Below are 14,743 nucleotides of genomic sequence, written 5' to 3'. Positions count from 1 at the left end.
ATATAGGCCACAGGTGAAAAGTGAGAGACAAATTAGAAAGAAAAAAATAACAGGTTTAATTTGAAGACTAACAATATCAAGCTCCTTTAAGACAACAACGACCTTTTTAAACAACAAGCAGCACTCATGAGTCGTGTTTTAGTTGATTTGTGATTTCTAAGGAGTTTCTCTGCCAGTGCACATAAAACTGAAGGCCATGTGAGTAATTGGGCAGTGACGTCTGTGATTAGAGGACGAGCCAATTACAGCAGAGGAGAGGCGGGGCTTGTGTTGCTCCGCCCCTCTCTCTGCGCGTCTTTATGTGTGTGTGATCCCAGCGCTGACCCAGAAAAGCGCTCAGCAGCAGCAGCTCGTTCACATTAAAGGCTATAGTCACTGGAGAGACCTGCGCTGCTTTACAGAGACTGAGAACACCAAACAGCATCTCTACAACGACAGGGATCATTTGACGGTATGTGTGTTTTATATTGCGTTCATTTGTAAATGCAATCTTTGAAATCAGCATGTATTACCACTGTTTAAATATCTGGACATATGGTTGGATAGGTGAAGTGTTCTTCTTATTTCTGCTCTGGTTTTTAAATGTTCTTACACCTCAAAAATATGTTGCTCTAGTATGGTATGACTTGTTCTTAGAAAACAAAATGATGGTCAGTAAGACAATAAATATATCATTAATAATGCTACACTTGTAATAAGCGTCAGCATTTAAGTGTTCTTTATGTTCGCGTCTAAATATACGCTTTATATTTGTATTGCATTTTGTATTTGCGTTATTGCGATGCAGAGCTCGAACTGAACATTAACGCTTGTGAGTGTAGCTTCAACTTTTCTCTAAATACACAGTAAATTCAGTAGTCTACGTGCTGATGTTTAACGAAAGTTTCACTGTGTTCTGACAGAGATTGTGAAAGTCTGTAGCCTATATTTCATTTACAGACAGATTTCATCTTAGTAGAAAGCAGAGGAGCAATTCTTTGTTTTATGTAGACAGAGACAGAGAGGTGAGGCTCCTGTAGACCCCAGACGACATTGTGCTTTCATCTCTTATTTCAATCTCAAATGATGACATATAGACAAAACCATGCACTTGCAAAAATTCGTGAGTAATGCTTAAACATATGTTCTGGTTCACTCCTGAAGCTATTGATGTAAGAGATAACACTGGGCAGGGCATTTACTGGCAATGAATAGGGCTGGTTCTGAAAACATAAAATACAGTTATAAACTGTATGATTTAGGAAGATGAATTCATTACGTGTTTTATCTCAAAGTGTGTGCTTTATCTAGAGATCATAACCAGTTGATATATGCCTACAGATTAATACTTGATTATAATTGCATTGCACAATCTAGTTTAATATAATACACATTTTTAAAACTCCAAACATTGCCCTGTCATGTGAGTAGATCCAATCATTCGTGCATTTTGTCATTATTTCTTGCTCACATGTATCTGGCAGTGGGTTGGCTTTGTTTGCTGAACACTTTGTCCACCTCCCTGCCTGTTATTGTTTTGATCCTCCTGGCGGCTCCTTGATGCTCCTTACGGCAATATTTCTTCTGCAAAGGGCTCAAGTCATCATATATCTGCTTTGTTTAAACTCGCAACCACAATGGGTTGAAGGAATGTTGTGGACAATGCCAAAAATAAATAAATATATAAATGAATAAATATGTAAAATATTACAGATTTTCTTAAGCATTTTGTGTCATATATGTATGTACAATATTCTAAAATGGCTAAAACAACACATTTGCTTACTTGTAACTTACTCATAAGCAGCTTAAAACATCAAAAAAAGAAAACAATTGGCCAGTGGGTTAAGAAAAATTGTAAGTAAATTTATCTAATTTTAAGGATGTGTAGATATTTGTATTAGAAAACAAGACACGGATACTGATTATTATTTTAATTTGTAATTTGTTTTATATATATATATATATATATATATATATATATATATATATAAACAAAAAGTACAGATAAGAATACCGTTAAAGTACCGAATCGATAAGCAGTATCGGTAAGATTTATTGATTTTTTTAATTGTTTGACTGATTGATTGATTGTGGTGGACAAACTGAAATCAGTAAAAGTCAATTGTAATTGATTAACAAGCATGTGAGCCAAATTGATTTAGCCAGGAATCCTAATATTTGTATGTTCACTATTGATGGTTTTCAAGAAACTGAAAGTGTTTGTCAGCTGATACTGAGAACCTGCTTGAATATTTGCCCCTGACTGTTGCCATTCCTCTCATATCTCTGCAGTGGAGAAGGCATGGCTGAACACATGATGATGCCTATGACTCACGGCTCTGCTGGCGGAGGCCTGCATGGGTATCGCATGGGAATGAATGGCCCTTCTCCACACGGACACCAGCCCGGTCTGCGGACCCTTCCCAACGGGCAGCTCATGCACTATGGCAGGGTGCCCCAGAGCTCCATGGAGGCGGCCATGATGGAGAGGAACGTGATGAACGGCGTCATGAACGGTCAGGTCAATGGCCAGATGAGCGGAGGACACCCCCACCAAATGCAGCAACCCAGTATGATGTACGGAGGTCCAAATCAGCAACCGCAGGGTCACCCTCAAACCCAGCACCATCATATGCACCCCCAGAGCCAGCACCCACAGCAGTATATGGGTGGAGGAGGCCTTACACCATCTCAGCAGCTTATGGCGAGCATGCATCTTCAGAAACTCAATACCCATTACCACGGGCATCCACACGGACCCATGAACAGCCATCACATGGGAAACGTCCAGCACAGAATGGGTCCTGCTCAGTTGGCAGGCATGCAGATGGGGATGGGTGGGCCGGCGTTGGGCCTCAACGTCATGGACATGGACTTGATTGATGAGGAGGTTCTAACGTCCTTGGTGCTGGAGTTCGGGCTGGACCGGGTTCAAGAGTTGCCTGAGCTTTTCCTCGGACAAAACGAGTTCGATTTCATCTCGGACTTTGTGTGCAAGCAGCAACCAAGTACTGTCAGCTGCTGAAGTTCTGGAATCAGAGAAAGACTTGGTCGCTAAGAAGAAGCTGGGGCAAGACAAGAAAAGCTAAAACAACCAGGTTCTCCGTATCTGTGAAGCTGTGCTATGCATGTTGCAGTGCACGCTGTCTTTCAATGAGGGAAACAACTTCTGGATGTTCTTCAGCACAATTGTGGCTTTGGCGAGCAGGCCTTGTCTTGTCCCATTGGTCATCCTGGATTGAGGGTGACCAAGTGTCCCAGGGTTGAATGTAACTTCACGTGGTGGAAAAAGAAGTCTGCTTGGAACTTTGCAGAAACTGCTTTGCATCCTTAGGGGGCAACTAGAATCAATAGCATTTAGAAATGTATTTATGTATAACACCTACCAAAAAGCAGACATGATCTGTGGTGATAGAGACTTGCCTTTTCTCAAACTAACCCGACGACTTGTGATAAAAGACCTCTGAATGAGTGTGTTATGTGGGAATTGAAGGCTGGTACTTCAAAACGGGTTGTTTTTCCAGTAGCTCTTAATGATGTTTGAAACGGTAAGGGGGTGGTGAGGTGGTAGCGGTTGGGTATGAAACATTATTCGTGTGCAGTGTTACACTGTACATTTGGTTATTTCCATTCTACTACTATTAAAAATTTGACTGCCTAGTAAAAATTTCTCACTTACAACACTCATTGTTTTGCTACATCTGACTGAACAAGACCCAAAATGAGTGTCTTATGGCGCTTTTCCACTGTGTGGTACGACTCAGCTCGGCACGGCTCAGCACGGCTCTGTTTGCGTTTCCACTGCAGTTTAGTACCGCTTTAGAGTGGGCGGGATTATTCACATGTCGTTATAGTTGCGCCGCCTCTATTGCCGCGAGACTCCTGAAAAACTTTTATTCCGCGTTGCCCCATCAAGCTTTCGCTGGATCCGCTCCTCTGCTATCAGTGAGTGGAACGTCTGTACTTCCTCAACAGACCACGAAACAGCCACTTTTTGGTTGTTAAAAAAAGGTGCGCTCATTCAAAACAGTTGCGTTCGATCCTTCGCTGGCTGTGCTGATTTAAATCTAGCGGTTCTGTTGTGTATCTGTGTAGCAACGATTCTCTCCGGCCAATCCGTGATCAGCAGAGTTTGCACATCACGTTTTGGTAACAGTACGGTTCACTTGGAACCTCAACCGAGGTGGTACTGAAAAAAGTACAAGGTACTGTACCCAGTGGAAAACCCCCCAAAAGTGAACCGTACCTTGCCGTACCATGCAGTGGAAAAGCGCCATTACATTCACTATATGATGTGTCTTGATACTTTCAGGAATATTTATGTGTTAGAAAAACTTGCCTGGAAAATGGTGGAGTGTTTTGTAGCCTCCCTTACCAAACGCTGAACCTGTGCTCCCTGCTGACGAGTCTAAACTGCCTTCTAGTTTTTTTACACGGATACTTATAAATATTCACTGTAGACATTACCTTGTTTCATGAAATGAGGAAGAAACTGCTGTCTTAGGGTGCTTTCACACCTGTAGATCGATTGCTTTGTTCCGAAACGGGGATTAAAATTATTACAATGTTGCTTTTCATTCTTGGTGCGGTTCGCTTTGGTTTTTAAATCTGATTACATTTAAATTACACTTACAACCTTCTTGTTAATTGAGGTCAGCATGGTCAGTCATCTCAGATGGCCTGATAATTACAAAATGGACATGTTCATTTGCTTGCTATTGCTCAGGGTGTAATGAAGAGTTGGGAACGGCTGGCCTGCTGAGTTTGACAACTTCCTGTGTCGTTATGTTGCCAGTTCTTGAGTTCTCTGTGGGGGTTGGGTTGGTATGGAAATAGCACAGCATACAGAACTAGTAGGTTAATCTGTTCCGCCAGAGCTGGGCTCAACTCCCTCGACTCTACCCTCCCCAGTTCGGGTAATTTCTGTACGTACGGCTTGGGATTGTGAACAGTTGCCACCGAGAGAGAAAAAAAAAAAAAAGAAGCACAACTTGATGGGTCAACAACTCCATTTACAACTCCATCTTGGCTGATTGTTTAGGGCTTTGATTCGTAAGGAACGGACAAAATTTGATCCCGTCAGCCGCATTTCTCGTATCAGTAGAGACTGGAACGTCTTCCCCAATATCCTTATTCTTGAGAAACTCTGATAATTATAAACAATCCACATCTAGAAACAGAAAAATCAAATTATCTGTAGATTTGTAATTGATGATTGAATGATTTATCACATTCCCACAGATCCAATCATGTTCATTTTTGTTTTGTTCTGTTAAAACTTTTAAACCAATGCTACTTGAGTTTGGCAGTCTGTAAATCACAAACCACCCTGCAGATGCGCCAGAATGTCCCTTGCAGGTGCGATTGTATGTTATTCTCTTTCAAACTCTGTGCTGTCATGTACTGTCGCCATGCTCCCACAAATGCTTTTTTTTAAATGTTGTTGATTCTATCTTAAGAAAATGTATTTATTTTCATTGAAAATAAAATATTTATTTTAAGAAGTGGCTTCAGTGAGTGTAATTGCTTGTCTAATTTAATGTTGCTTGTGACAATCACAGGACACAACAAATTCACACCGTTTCTGAACTGACACATTGATTTGTTCTTCTCTCACAAATAAAAAAAAAAATGAATAAAGTGATATCAAACCCATCTCTTACAATATCAAAATGTATTTCATTTCGTTTTTTAAATACTGTCATAACTAAATCAGGTGCTGAAATCAAACAGACTCGTGAGAGATGAGCCACTTACTGAAAAAGTGTAGATATTGAAGCACCCAACAGTGTCGTTGTGCTTATTTAATTTAATAATCCAACTGCAACATTATTGTATAAGCAAAACATTCTGGCAAGAACCAAACTTGATAAATATGCTTCTCAATCCCAAACACTGATGGCAAATGTCAGTTGAATTACTGCACAATTACCATATGAAAAAGTCTTTACTTTTGTCAAAACATAAATGATTAGAACAATCTAGAAATCTAAAGGCACCATCTCTTTTGTTTGAAGCCTATGAGCCTCATTTATAAAATGTGCGTAGAGTGTGATCTAAAATCCACACCAACGTTCAGGTAAAAAAACGGTTTTAGACTTAGAAAACTTCTTAGTGCCATCTCTGGGTCTTAGCAGACGTACACACTTTTTGGTGTCCGAGTACTGCAGGTATTTAGCAATTTAAGTAATTATTGCCGCTCACAGTGCTTAAGTAAAGGAATTGACTGTGCTCTATTATATGCTAATGACATTAATTAGGTGGCGTTTACAAGGTGGAGATCTGAAACCATTCAACTGCGCACAATTTCAAGATCAAATGCAATCTATAAATTTCACATCTGAAAGAGAGGTGTACGCACATTTTTTTTTCGAGAAATGATCGTAAGATCAAATGTAGGACGGTTTCTCTTGCTTCTCCCTCCAGAAGCAAGGATGAAGACCTGTGATTTAAAGGGATAATTCACCCAAAAATTAATATTTGCTGTTAGTTTACTCACACTCACAGGCCATCACCCAAGATGTAGATGACTTCAGTAGAACATTAAAGTTGAATTTTAACCAAACCCAAGGCTCTTGGTGATTTATAATATGCAAGTCAATGGGTGCCGTAACTCTGAGAGCCAAAGAAGAAAGTACAGGAAACACAACATTAATACCCAAGGCTCCTGATGATATATTTAGGTCTTATAAAGCGATACAATCAGTGTGTGCAATGGTTTTCTGCACACTCAAGAGTCTGGAGCTCACGCTTTCTGTCACATGATGATGTATGTGTGGTAGCAAACTAGTGCGTTACTGACGCCATTGTTGCTTACAATGGAGAGGAAGGACTTGTGTGCAGAATGTGGCATCATCAGCCTTTGTGATGCCAGGTTATGCTTTAATTGCTGGTGGTAAACTGCTTCTGAAGGTGTTTGGTCTGCACATGCATCCTTCCTCTCTGTTGTAAACAACAATGGCGTCAGTTCAGGCATGATTTTGTCACCACACATAAGTCACCTTGTGACAGAAGGTTTGAGCTCCAGAACCATTCTTTGAGGCTCGGGATTTCGGGTAATACTGTTGTAAATAATGCTCAGTTTCTTGCACAATCCTGTCATTTCACTGCATAAGATCTCAGTATATCATCAGCATCCTCAGGGATTAATTTTGTTCTTCCTGTACCTGCTTGTTTGACTCTCAAAGTGACGGTAGCTGTGCTGCTGTGAGCATGTAAGAAATACTGCTGCTGCAAATATAACATACATGCAATAACCCCCATATAGCATACATGAATCACCTCATAGCACATCCATACAGGTGGAGCTGGGGAAGGTGGAGGGTTTCTGAAGCAAGCTGCAACTGCTACAGCAAGCACTAGTCATATATTTGAATGCTGCGAAGCGAGCTCATTGGCTCATACAGGAGAGAACCAATCATCTGAGCCATGTGATAATGATGTCATTAGGTCAGATTGAATCTGAAGCAAGCTGCAACTGCTACAGCAAGCACTAGTCATATATTTGAATGCTGCGAAGCGAGCTCATTGGCTCATACAGGAGAGAACCAATCATCTGAGCCATGTGATAATGATGCCATTAGGTCAGATTGAATTAGACCTATCGGACTGCGCCATCTAGAGTTTCATGCCAGAACTCAACTCTATATTTACATAATTCCAGGTGTCTTATTTACAGGTGCCTCTTCAGATTTTAGAGCAGATCTGTTATCTGAGAGTGGACGTTCCTATAGCCGACAATCTAATCCATCTTACTCAGTGGGATCAGGTCTGAGCGTCTCATCTGACGGACAATTGCTCACAGTCTATTGCTTTGTTCTGTGTCGAACATGCCAGACTCCATTTACATAAAATCCATAAACAGAGATGGGCTGAAACCTGTTACCAGAAAGTGGATTTGAACTTCCCATACTGTATACTATAATATTCACCAAGCCAATACTAGCCAACATGTTTCTACAAAAAACAGCTTTCATGTTCAAACAGTAACTATAACACCAAAAGCCATATGTATAAAGTTGATATTAATCAGTGGTATATATATATATCGCTGAATGATTGGAAATCCACACTGCATGCTAATCATATCACAGTCTCCAGTCACAACCATGAAATGTCACTGTCTAGCACCTCCTTCAAACCACACTGCAACTCATCTGAAAGAGTGCAAGTTTATTAGCCTGAGTACTGTGAATTTAGATAGGACTGAGATTAATAATTCTGGATAGCTGTCTGATAGCTTGTTAAAACTATTATTATTGAATTATTATTATTCTGGGTAATACAGAATGTGTTTTATTTATTCATTTCTGAGTTTGAGTTCATTTCTGAGTTGTTCTCTTATTTGACCCACAAGAGTCTTTATAGCAACAATGCATGTGTTTCTGAAGAAGTTTGTTGTGTTTGGAACAATTTTAGAGTCTGATAGTGTCTGGTCATTGTTTAATGTATGATGCCTAGTATTTCCTCTGTAACTATCTACAAAGTTGGCAAGTGTATCCTAAGTAACACATTTTGGGTTATATAAATGTTTTGCGAACATTTGTTTTGAAATATTCTAAACATATTAAAATGTTCAATCTTCTTGTCATGATTATAACATTATTTGAAGGTTACAAAAACATTTCTTAAAATATTTTACTTTATTTTCACCCAAAATATGTTGAATGTTTATTTGAACGTCAGGTTTTACTGTAGTGAATATAACGTTATTTGAAGATTACAAAACGTTTCTTAAAACATTCTTTTTTATTTTCACCCAAAATATAACATTATTTGAATGTTTATTTGTAAAAAGAATGTTAAAATGTCAGGTTTGACTATCATATTTATAACATTATTTGAAGGTTACAAAAACGTTTCTTAAAACGTTATTACTTTAATCCAAAATATACCATTATTTGAAAGTTTATTTGTAATATCCTTCTAAGAACGTTACAAGAACGTATTTCAAATATTAGTAATATTATGAGAATGTTCCGTAAACATAACTTCAAGAATGTTTTGTTCTAACATCTATACAATGTAAGTGAAGGTTGTGTCAACATTCCCTGTTAGCTCGGATGAGTGTTTTAAAATCTGTCTTGTTGTGTATTCCAGCCTTTAATCATACATTACAAGCTTTTCAAAGAGTGCCCTAAGCCATATTACCTCCGATGCTGATACATATCGACATGCAGTCATGTGCAAACAGCTGTAATCTCCCAGTGTTGCAATATGTTTGCCCGCAACACACAATTCAAAGTCAACATGAAGACAGTCCCTGTCCTGTGCTGGCACTGGCTGTTCATCTTCATGTCTCCACCCTGTCTATTTTCTCCCGCTTGACTCATTCAGCCTGTGTCCTTATGTCATATGTGTTTGCAGACAGGTGACTGCAGTGGGCTACACCAGTAACGCCTCAAGCATTATTCAGTCATTGCTCAGTTAAAACTGAAAACAGTATGACTGTGCTTCTGTATTTGGCCTGTTTCACACCACATGATTAACCAGCGAGTCAGTAGCACCACAGCAGACTCACGTTGTGCTTTCACGCTAACAGCGTTTCTGCTGCGTACCAGAGCTGCAGCTCTACACAGAAAGTAAAGTGGTTTCTACATGAGTATTTGTTTTATTAATGGCCATATGCAATTAAAAATGTTATGAGGAGCTGGCCATTAAGAGCTATTTCTTAGTTAGAACTTTGTCATTGTGAAATCTAGAGGTTATGTTTACATCCATGTGGTAATTATTCTACAAACAACACTTAAACCATATAAATTAAAGCTTAAATCATCTGGATTCAGTCAGATTTACTGAATAGAAACAGCTGAGGCAGACTACTTGTATTGAATGGGAGAAATTGAATGTGGCAGCTCTAGCCAATCAGCAATCTGCAAAGTCATCATCGCTTGGTATTTATGACAGTTCTTGCTGTTTGTTGACAATATCAATGCAGCTGCAATTAGGAGCTCCAGATACCTTAAAAATAGCTGTTAAATGGTTTGTGTCATGAAACGTGTGCTCAGGCTTGCTCTACACTGCACATGCTCAATGGCAGGACCAGCATAAAATATGGACTTGTAATGTAATTTGGAGGTTGATAACTAGGGATGTAGCGATGCACCCTGACCCGGCTGAAAATGTAAACAACTATGTGATGATTCAAATTGGTTGAGATATCAAACGAATCGTGATACATCTGGGTAGGAGTTTATATGAGTGTATCTCTGAGGGGAACTGGTTGTCTTCAGAAAAGTTTATATGGTATTTTCTTTTCATCTTGCCTCTGTATAATGCATATTAAGGTAGTGTTTATAAGCACAGCGCTGCTTTGTTTACAGCGGCAAAATAAGGAAATTCTGTATCACTGCTGTTGCATAAGTGCCACCTGCTGGTAGAGAGTGAATTTGCATTTTCATTTAGTTCATCTGCTGTTTTTTTTCATTCAGATGTGTTTTATGTAGTTTAGTTTTACAAAACTAAAGTCAGACCATTCTGTTTTTGCTTCAAATTTTGAAATTACACAATCTAACTTAGATTAAAAACTGCTCGTGCTGCATGTATACAACATCTTTGTTTGGATCATGATTAAAAGACATTGGTTGCCTCTATTTTTAAATAGAAAGAGCAAAGTCTCAGTTTGTTTATATGAAGAAATGTATTTTATGTCTTATTTATTTGATTTGGGATTTCTTTTAGAATTTAAATTTAGTTTTTTTTTATTTGACATATTTCAATTGCACAAAGAAATGCGCAACATTTTGTACAAGCAAAATTTGTCTAATTTTGTAAAAAATAAACAAATAGTGAGAAAATAATATTGTAAAATCCGTATTGTGAATCATATCGCATTGTGAGTTGAGTGAATTGTTACATCCCTATTTATAACTATTTAAAATTTGCTACTGAAATGTGAGTTTGGCAAGTAGTTTTTAAGATAGATATGGAAATTTACTTCACGAACACTTTGGAATACACTAAGGTTGAACTCTTTTTAAAGAAAGCAAAGACCGGAATATTGAAGATAAAACTTTTTTTTTATTTAAAGTGCATAAAAGTTAAAATTTTCTGTAAAGAAAATTTACTGTAATTAAAATATACTTTATATAAAACAAATATTTTACAAAATATATTGGCATCTAACATTACTATAAAATCAAAGCCATATGTCTAAGTGTTATGTTCTAAATTTTAAGTTGATATCACAAAAAAAAAAAAAAAAAAATAATAGTTGATAGATTTTTTAGTAGATAGATTTTAGATAATAGATTTTGTTTAGGTGCTATCCCAAAAATAGCCACTGGTTGACACCAACTGATTGAACTTTTTAAAATGCATTTCCCTGTCACAAATGTATAAAGTTTCTTCTTACTTCTTACTTTCCAATGGTATGGGTTTTGTCAAGATTAGACAAAGTTTTGATTATAAAATATTGTAGTAAATATTGTAATATGACGCATGACACTGCCCACTAGTGGGAGAAGCCCACTAAAATTATTTCCATATTAATGCAATGTCCGATTTTAAAACGGTTTTCGGTTGAATTTTGATCGTTTAAGTTTTTAAATACTATCTAATTCAGGATGATTGCTACAATATTTGATAGGAAAAAAGGCAATTAATAAAGATCACCAAGCGGTTAAATGCTTACAAGCTCAAGACATTTTCACATCAATCCATGGGTGAATAGTTTGCTCCAGCATTTTATGTAGCTTTATAAAAAGCTTAGATTGCATAAGATTTGCATCTTCATATTTTCTATTGAGTTTGGTAAAAATAGGTTCCTTGTTGAAGCTGCAGCTACAGAAGACTCCTGCTAGACAGCAAGGTGCTCGAGTGGGTTCTGTGAATACTGTAACCTGTTAATATGGGCGCTAAAATAAATGCAATGTGAAACAGGCCTTAGTCAATCAGCACAATGGCAGCTTGACAAAATATTAATTGCCATGTTAACGGTTTCCAAGGCAACACTATTCCATCCGACCGAGAAACAGGCAGCAGTTGAGCAGCTGTTGAGGTGACAGAACTGTAGCAGTGTCTCATCTTCTGTCAAACTACACAAATCATCTTCTTAATGGGTATGATTAAAACCAAAATTGCAAAAAATATTTGTCTTGTTTTCAGAAGATATGTCTTGAAATACATTTATTTTTCTTACTTTTTTGGGAATAAAAGTAAGTATTTTTTATTATTTATTTAGTAATTTAGTAAAGTTTTAAAAGAGAGATGTTTGGAAACAGTCATCATGTCTCCATTTATTGGTGATGCTAGTGCTGTAAAAAAATCATTATATGTTTAATCCCAGCTACTAAAGCTCAATTTAATTCAATTCTGTAGCAGTGAATGTCGCTTATTTTGTACAAATACAGTGCTGCCAATTAAAAAAAAAAAAAAAAATTTTTTTTCTTTTTTTTTCAACGAATAGTAAGTCACAGAATATGCACACCCTTCGAAAACCATTGTCCAAGATCAAACTAAATATATCAACTGTTTTACATTCTTTTTAATTTGGGGTTTTCTTCTTCTTCTTTTTCATTTATTTATTTATTTTTACAAAATATTTGTATTGTCTATTTGTATTGACTTGCATTGTCTGGCAATTAAAAACAAGCAAACACATAAATAAACAAATAAATAAACAAAAAACTAAAACAAATAAACAAATAACTAACTAAATAAATAAACAAATAAATAAAAAAACAAACAAATAAATAAATAAATAGCAGAATTCAGATTTAAACTGTCAGTGGCTTGTTTGCAAATCAAATGTTGGTTTGTAGTAGTGATTAATGTATATAGGGAATCAAACATACATGTACTTTTTACTGCTTTAAAAGCAAAAGTAATAGGACTGACACATTGTTATTGCACAGACTGATCTAACATTTTATCTTCATGTACTTATCATAATTAACACATGCATAATCACAGTGAGGCTGAGCATGTAGCAGCTTTCAGTGTTGTAGTGTGGTGTTCTGTGTTTATTCTTCTGAGTTCATCATCGATCTGCCATCCGTTTATCCGGAGTGGATATTCCTGTGCTCCAGAGCTCTGCCTGTGAAAGGGCATGCTTGACTGGGCAGTTAGGCTGGAGCCAGCCTCTTCTTCGCTGCACTCATGATTTACATGGCTGTCTGAACGTCACACACACCCCAAAATGAGTCTGATTGCGTCAGCAGCCTTCCACTCTTTCTCTCTGTCTCCATACACACACACACACACACACACACGCACACACATAAACAACATCCCTCCCCCACCGTCGTCAGGCTTCAGCAATCTGCCTCCCGGAGGACTCTCTCTGACGGAGGCAGCCCTCCCCCATCTGTTCAGGTCTCGCTGATTCCCATGAGACTGGGCTGGATCCTTGTGAACAAGGTTAAAGTGTTCACTAATAAACACAACACTTAACTTGTGCTCAAGGTCTGACTGAATACACCAGGTTTGGAGCAGCTCTATCTGCAAGGTTCAAAATGATGAAAATTGAGGAACATATCATGAAAGTAATTGTTTACTCATTTATAAGTTGTTTCAAATCTGTATGAGTTACTTTCTTCCATTAATCATAAAATAAGATAATGTGAAAATGGGTGACCAAACAGTGATGACCATCTTTTGTGTGTTCAGAAGAAAAGAAATAATACAGGTAACAACTTGAATAATTTTTAAGGAATCCCTTTAAGTCACATTTTGGCAGTAACAAGAATGGCAGTATTTATAATAAATAAGTATTATAATAAATCTTTACTTGGTATGAATGCTTTTGTCTTTGGCAAAATAAATATTTGGTAGCACTTTACTTAAAGCCTTTACGTAAAATACATTCTAAAGGGTTATTAAAGGGTATAATGCATTATAATAATTTAAAATTTGTGTTGTAATACACTATATCTTGTTATAAATAATTAAAATCAAATTTGAAATGCACAGTGTAACGATCAATTGATACGTGTTATACTGTGGTTATAATTATTCATGAGATTGTACAATGCATTATAAGGTGTATTGCAAGGCATAATTAATGCATTAAAACTACTTTTACATTACATTTACATTTAGTCATTTAGCAGACGCTTTTATCCAAAGCGACTTACAAATGAGGACAATGGAAGCAATCAAAATCAACAAAAGAGCAATAATATACAAGTGCTATAACAAGTCTCAGTTAGCTTAACGCAGTACACGTAGCAAAGGTTTTTTTAATTATATAATAAATAAAAAAGAAAACAGATAGAATGGAAAAAGAATAGAGCAAGCTAGTGTTCGTCACGGTTGCACTACTGAGTGGAGTGCGGAGCAAGGAATGGAGGGAGACGAGAAGTACATAAATCCAGAGAAGTTTAATCACATAAAGGAAAGACGGAAAACTCACGTAGCACATGTAGACATGGACAATACCGGACGCCAAACTAAAAGCAGGGAACCCTATTTAAACACATGACAAAGCAGCCTCCGAGGCCGCGGCCCCAGCCCCCGCCCTGGCCTCTACGGCTGGAGCTCTACTACCCCCCCTCAAAAAAAAATATTTGGAGACGCTTACACTGAGGCCCTCCATGGGTCATGACAGGGGCCTGGAGCCCACCCTAGGCTTAACTGAGGATCTGAAGCCCTCCCTGGGCTTAACCGAGAATCTGGAGCCCTCCCTGGGCTTAACCGGGGATCTGGAGCCCTCCCTGGGCTTGACTGGGGATCTGGAGCCCTTCCTGGGCTCAACGGGGGATCAGGAGCCTTCACTGGGCTAGACTCGGGAACTGGGAAGCGCTTACAAGGAGCTGGCACT

The 14,743-nt window shown here is 37.9% G+C and overlaps 1 protein-coding gene across 1 annotated transcript; it reads left to right on the top strand.

Annotated features, from left to right (window-relative positions):
• The first annotated feature begins 335 nt into the window (after window positions 1–335).
• LOC107675931 (cbp/p300-interacting transactivator 3-like) lies at window positions 336–3,787 on the top strand. The gene is made up of 2 exons (XM_016470428.1): window positions 336–451; window positions 2,275–3,787. The coding sequence occupies exon 2, from the start codon at window positions 2,285–2,287 to the stop codon at window positions 3,005–3,007; it is 723 nt and encodes a 240-aa protein (XP_016325914.1). The 5' UTR covers window positions 336–451; window positions 2,275–2,284; the 3' UTR covers window positions 3,008–3,787.
• The last annotated feature ends 10,956 nt before the right edge of the window (window positions 3,788–14,743 follow it).

This window comes from Sinocyclocheilus anshuiensis, unplaced genomic scaffold, assembly GCF_001515605.1.
Source record: "Sinocyclocheilus anshuiensis isolate Anshui unplaced genomic scaffold, SAMN03320099.WGS_v1.1 scaffold2442, whole genome shotgun sequence".
NCBI lineage: Eukaryota > Metazoa > Chordata > Actinopteri > Cypriniformes > Cyprinidae > Sinocyclocheilus > Sinocyclocheilus anshuiensis.
Note: the sequence above shows the minus strand (reverse complement) of the source record. Positions and strands in the feature narration are given on the sequence as shown.

Excerpts from the sequence above, each read along its gene's own strand:
- LOC107675931 (XM_016470428.1), top strand. The coding sequence starts at position 2,285 with ATGGCTGAACACATGATGATGCCTATGACTCACGGCTCTGCTGGCGGA.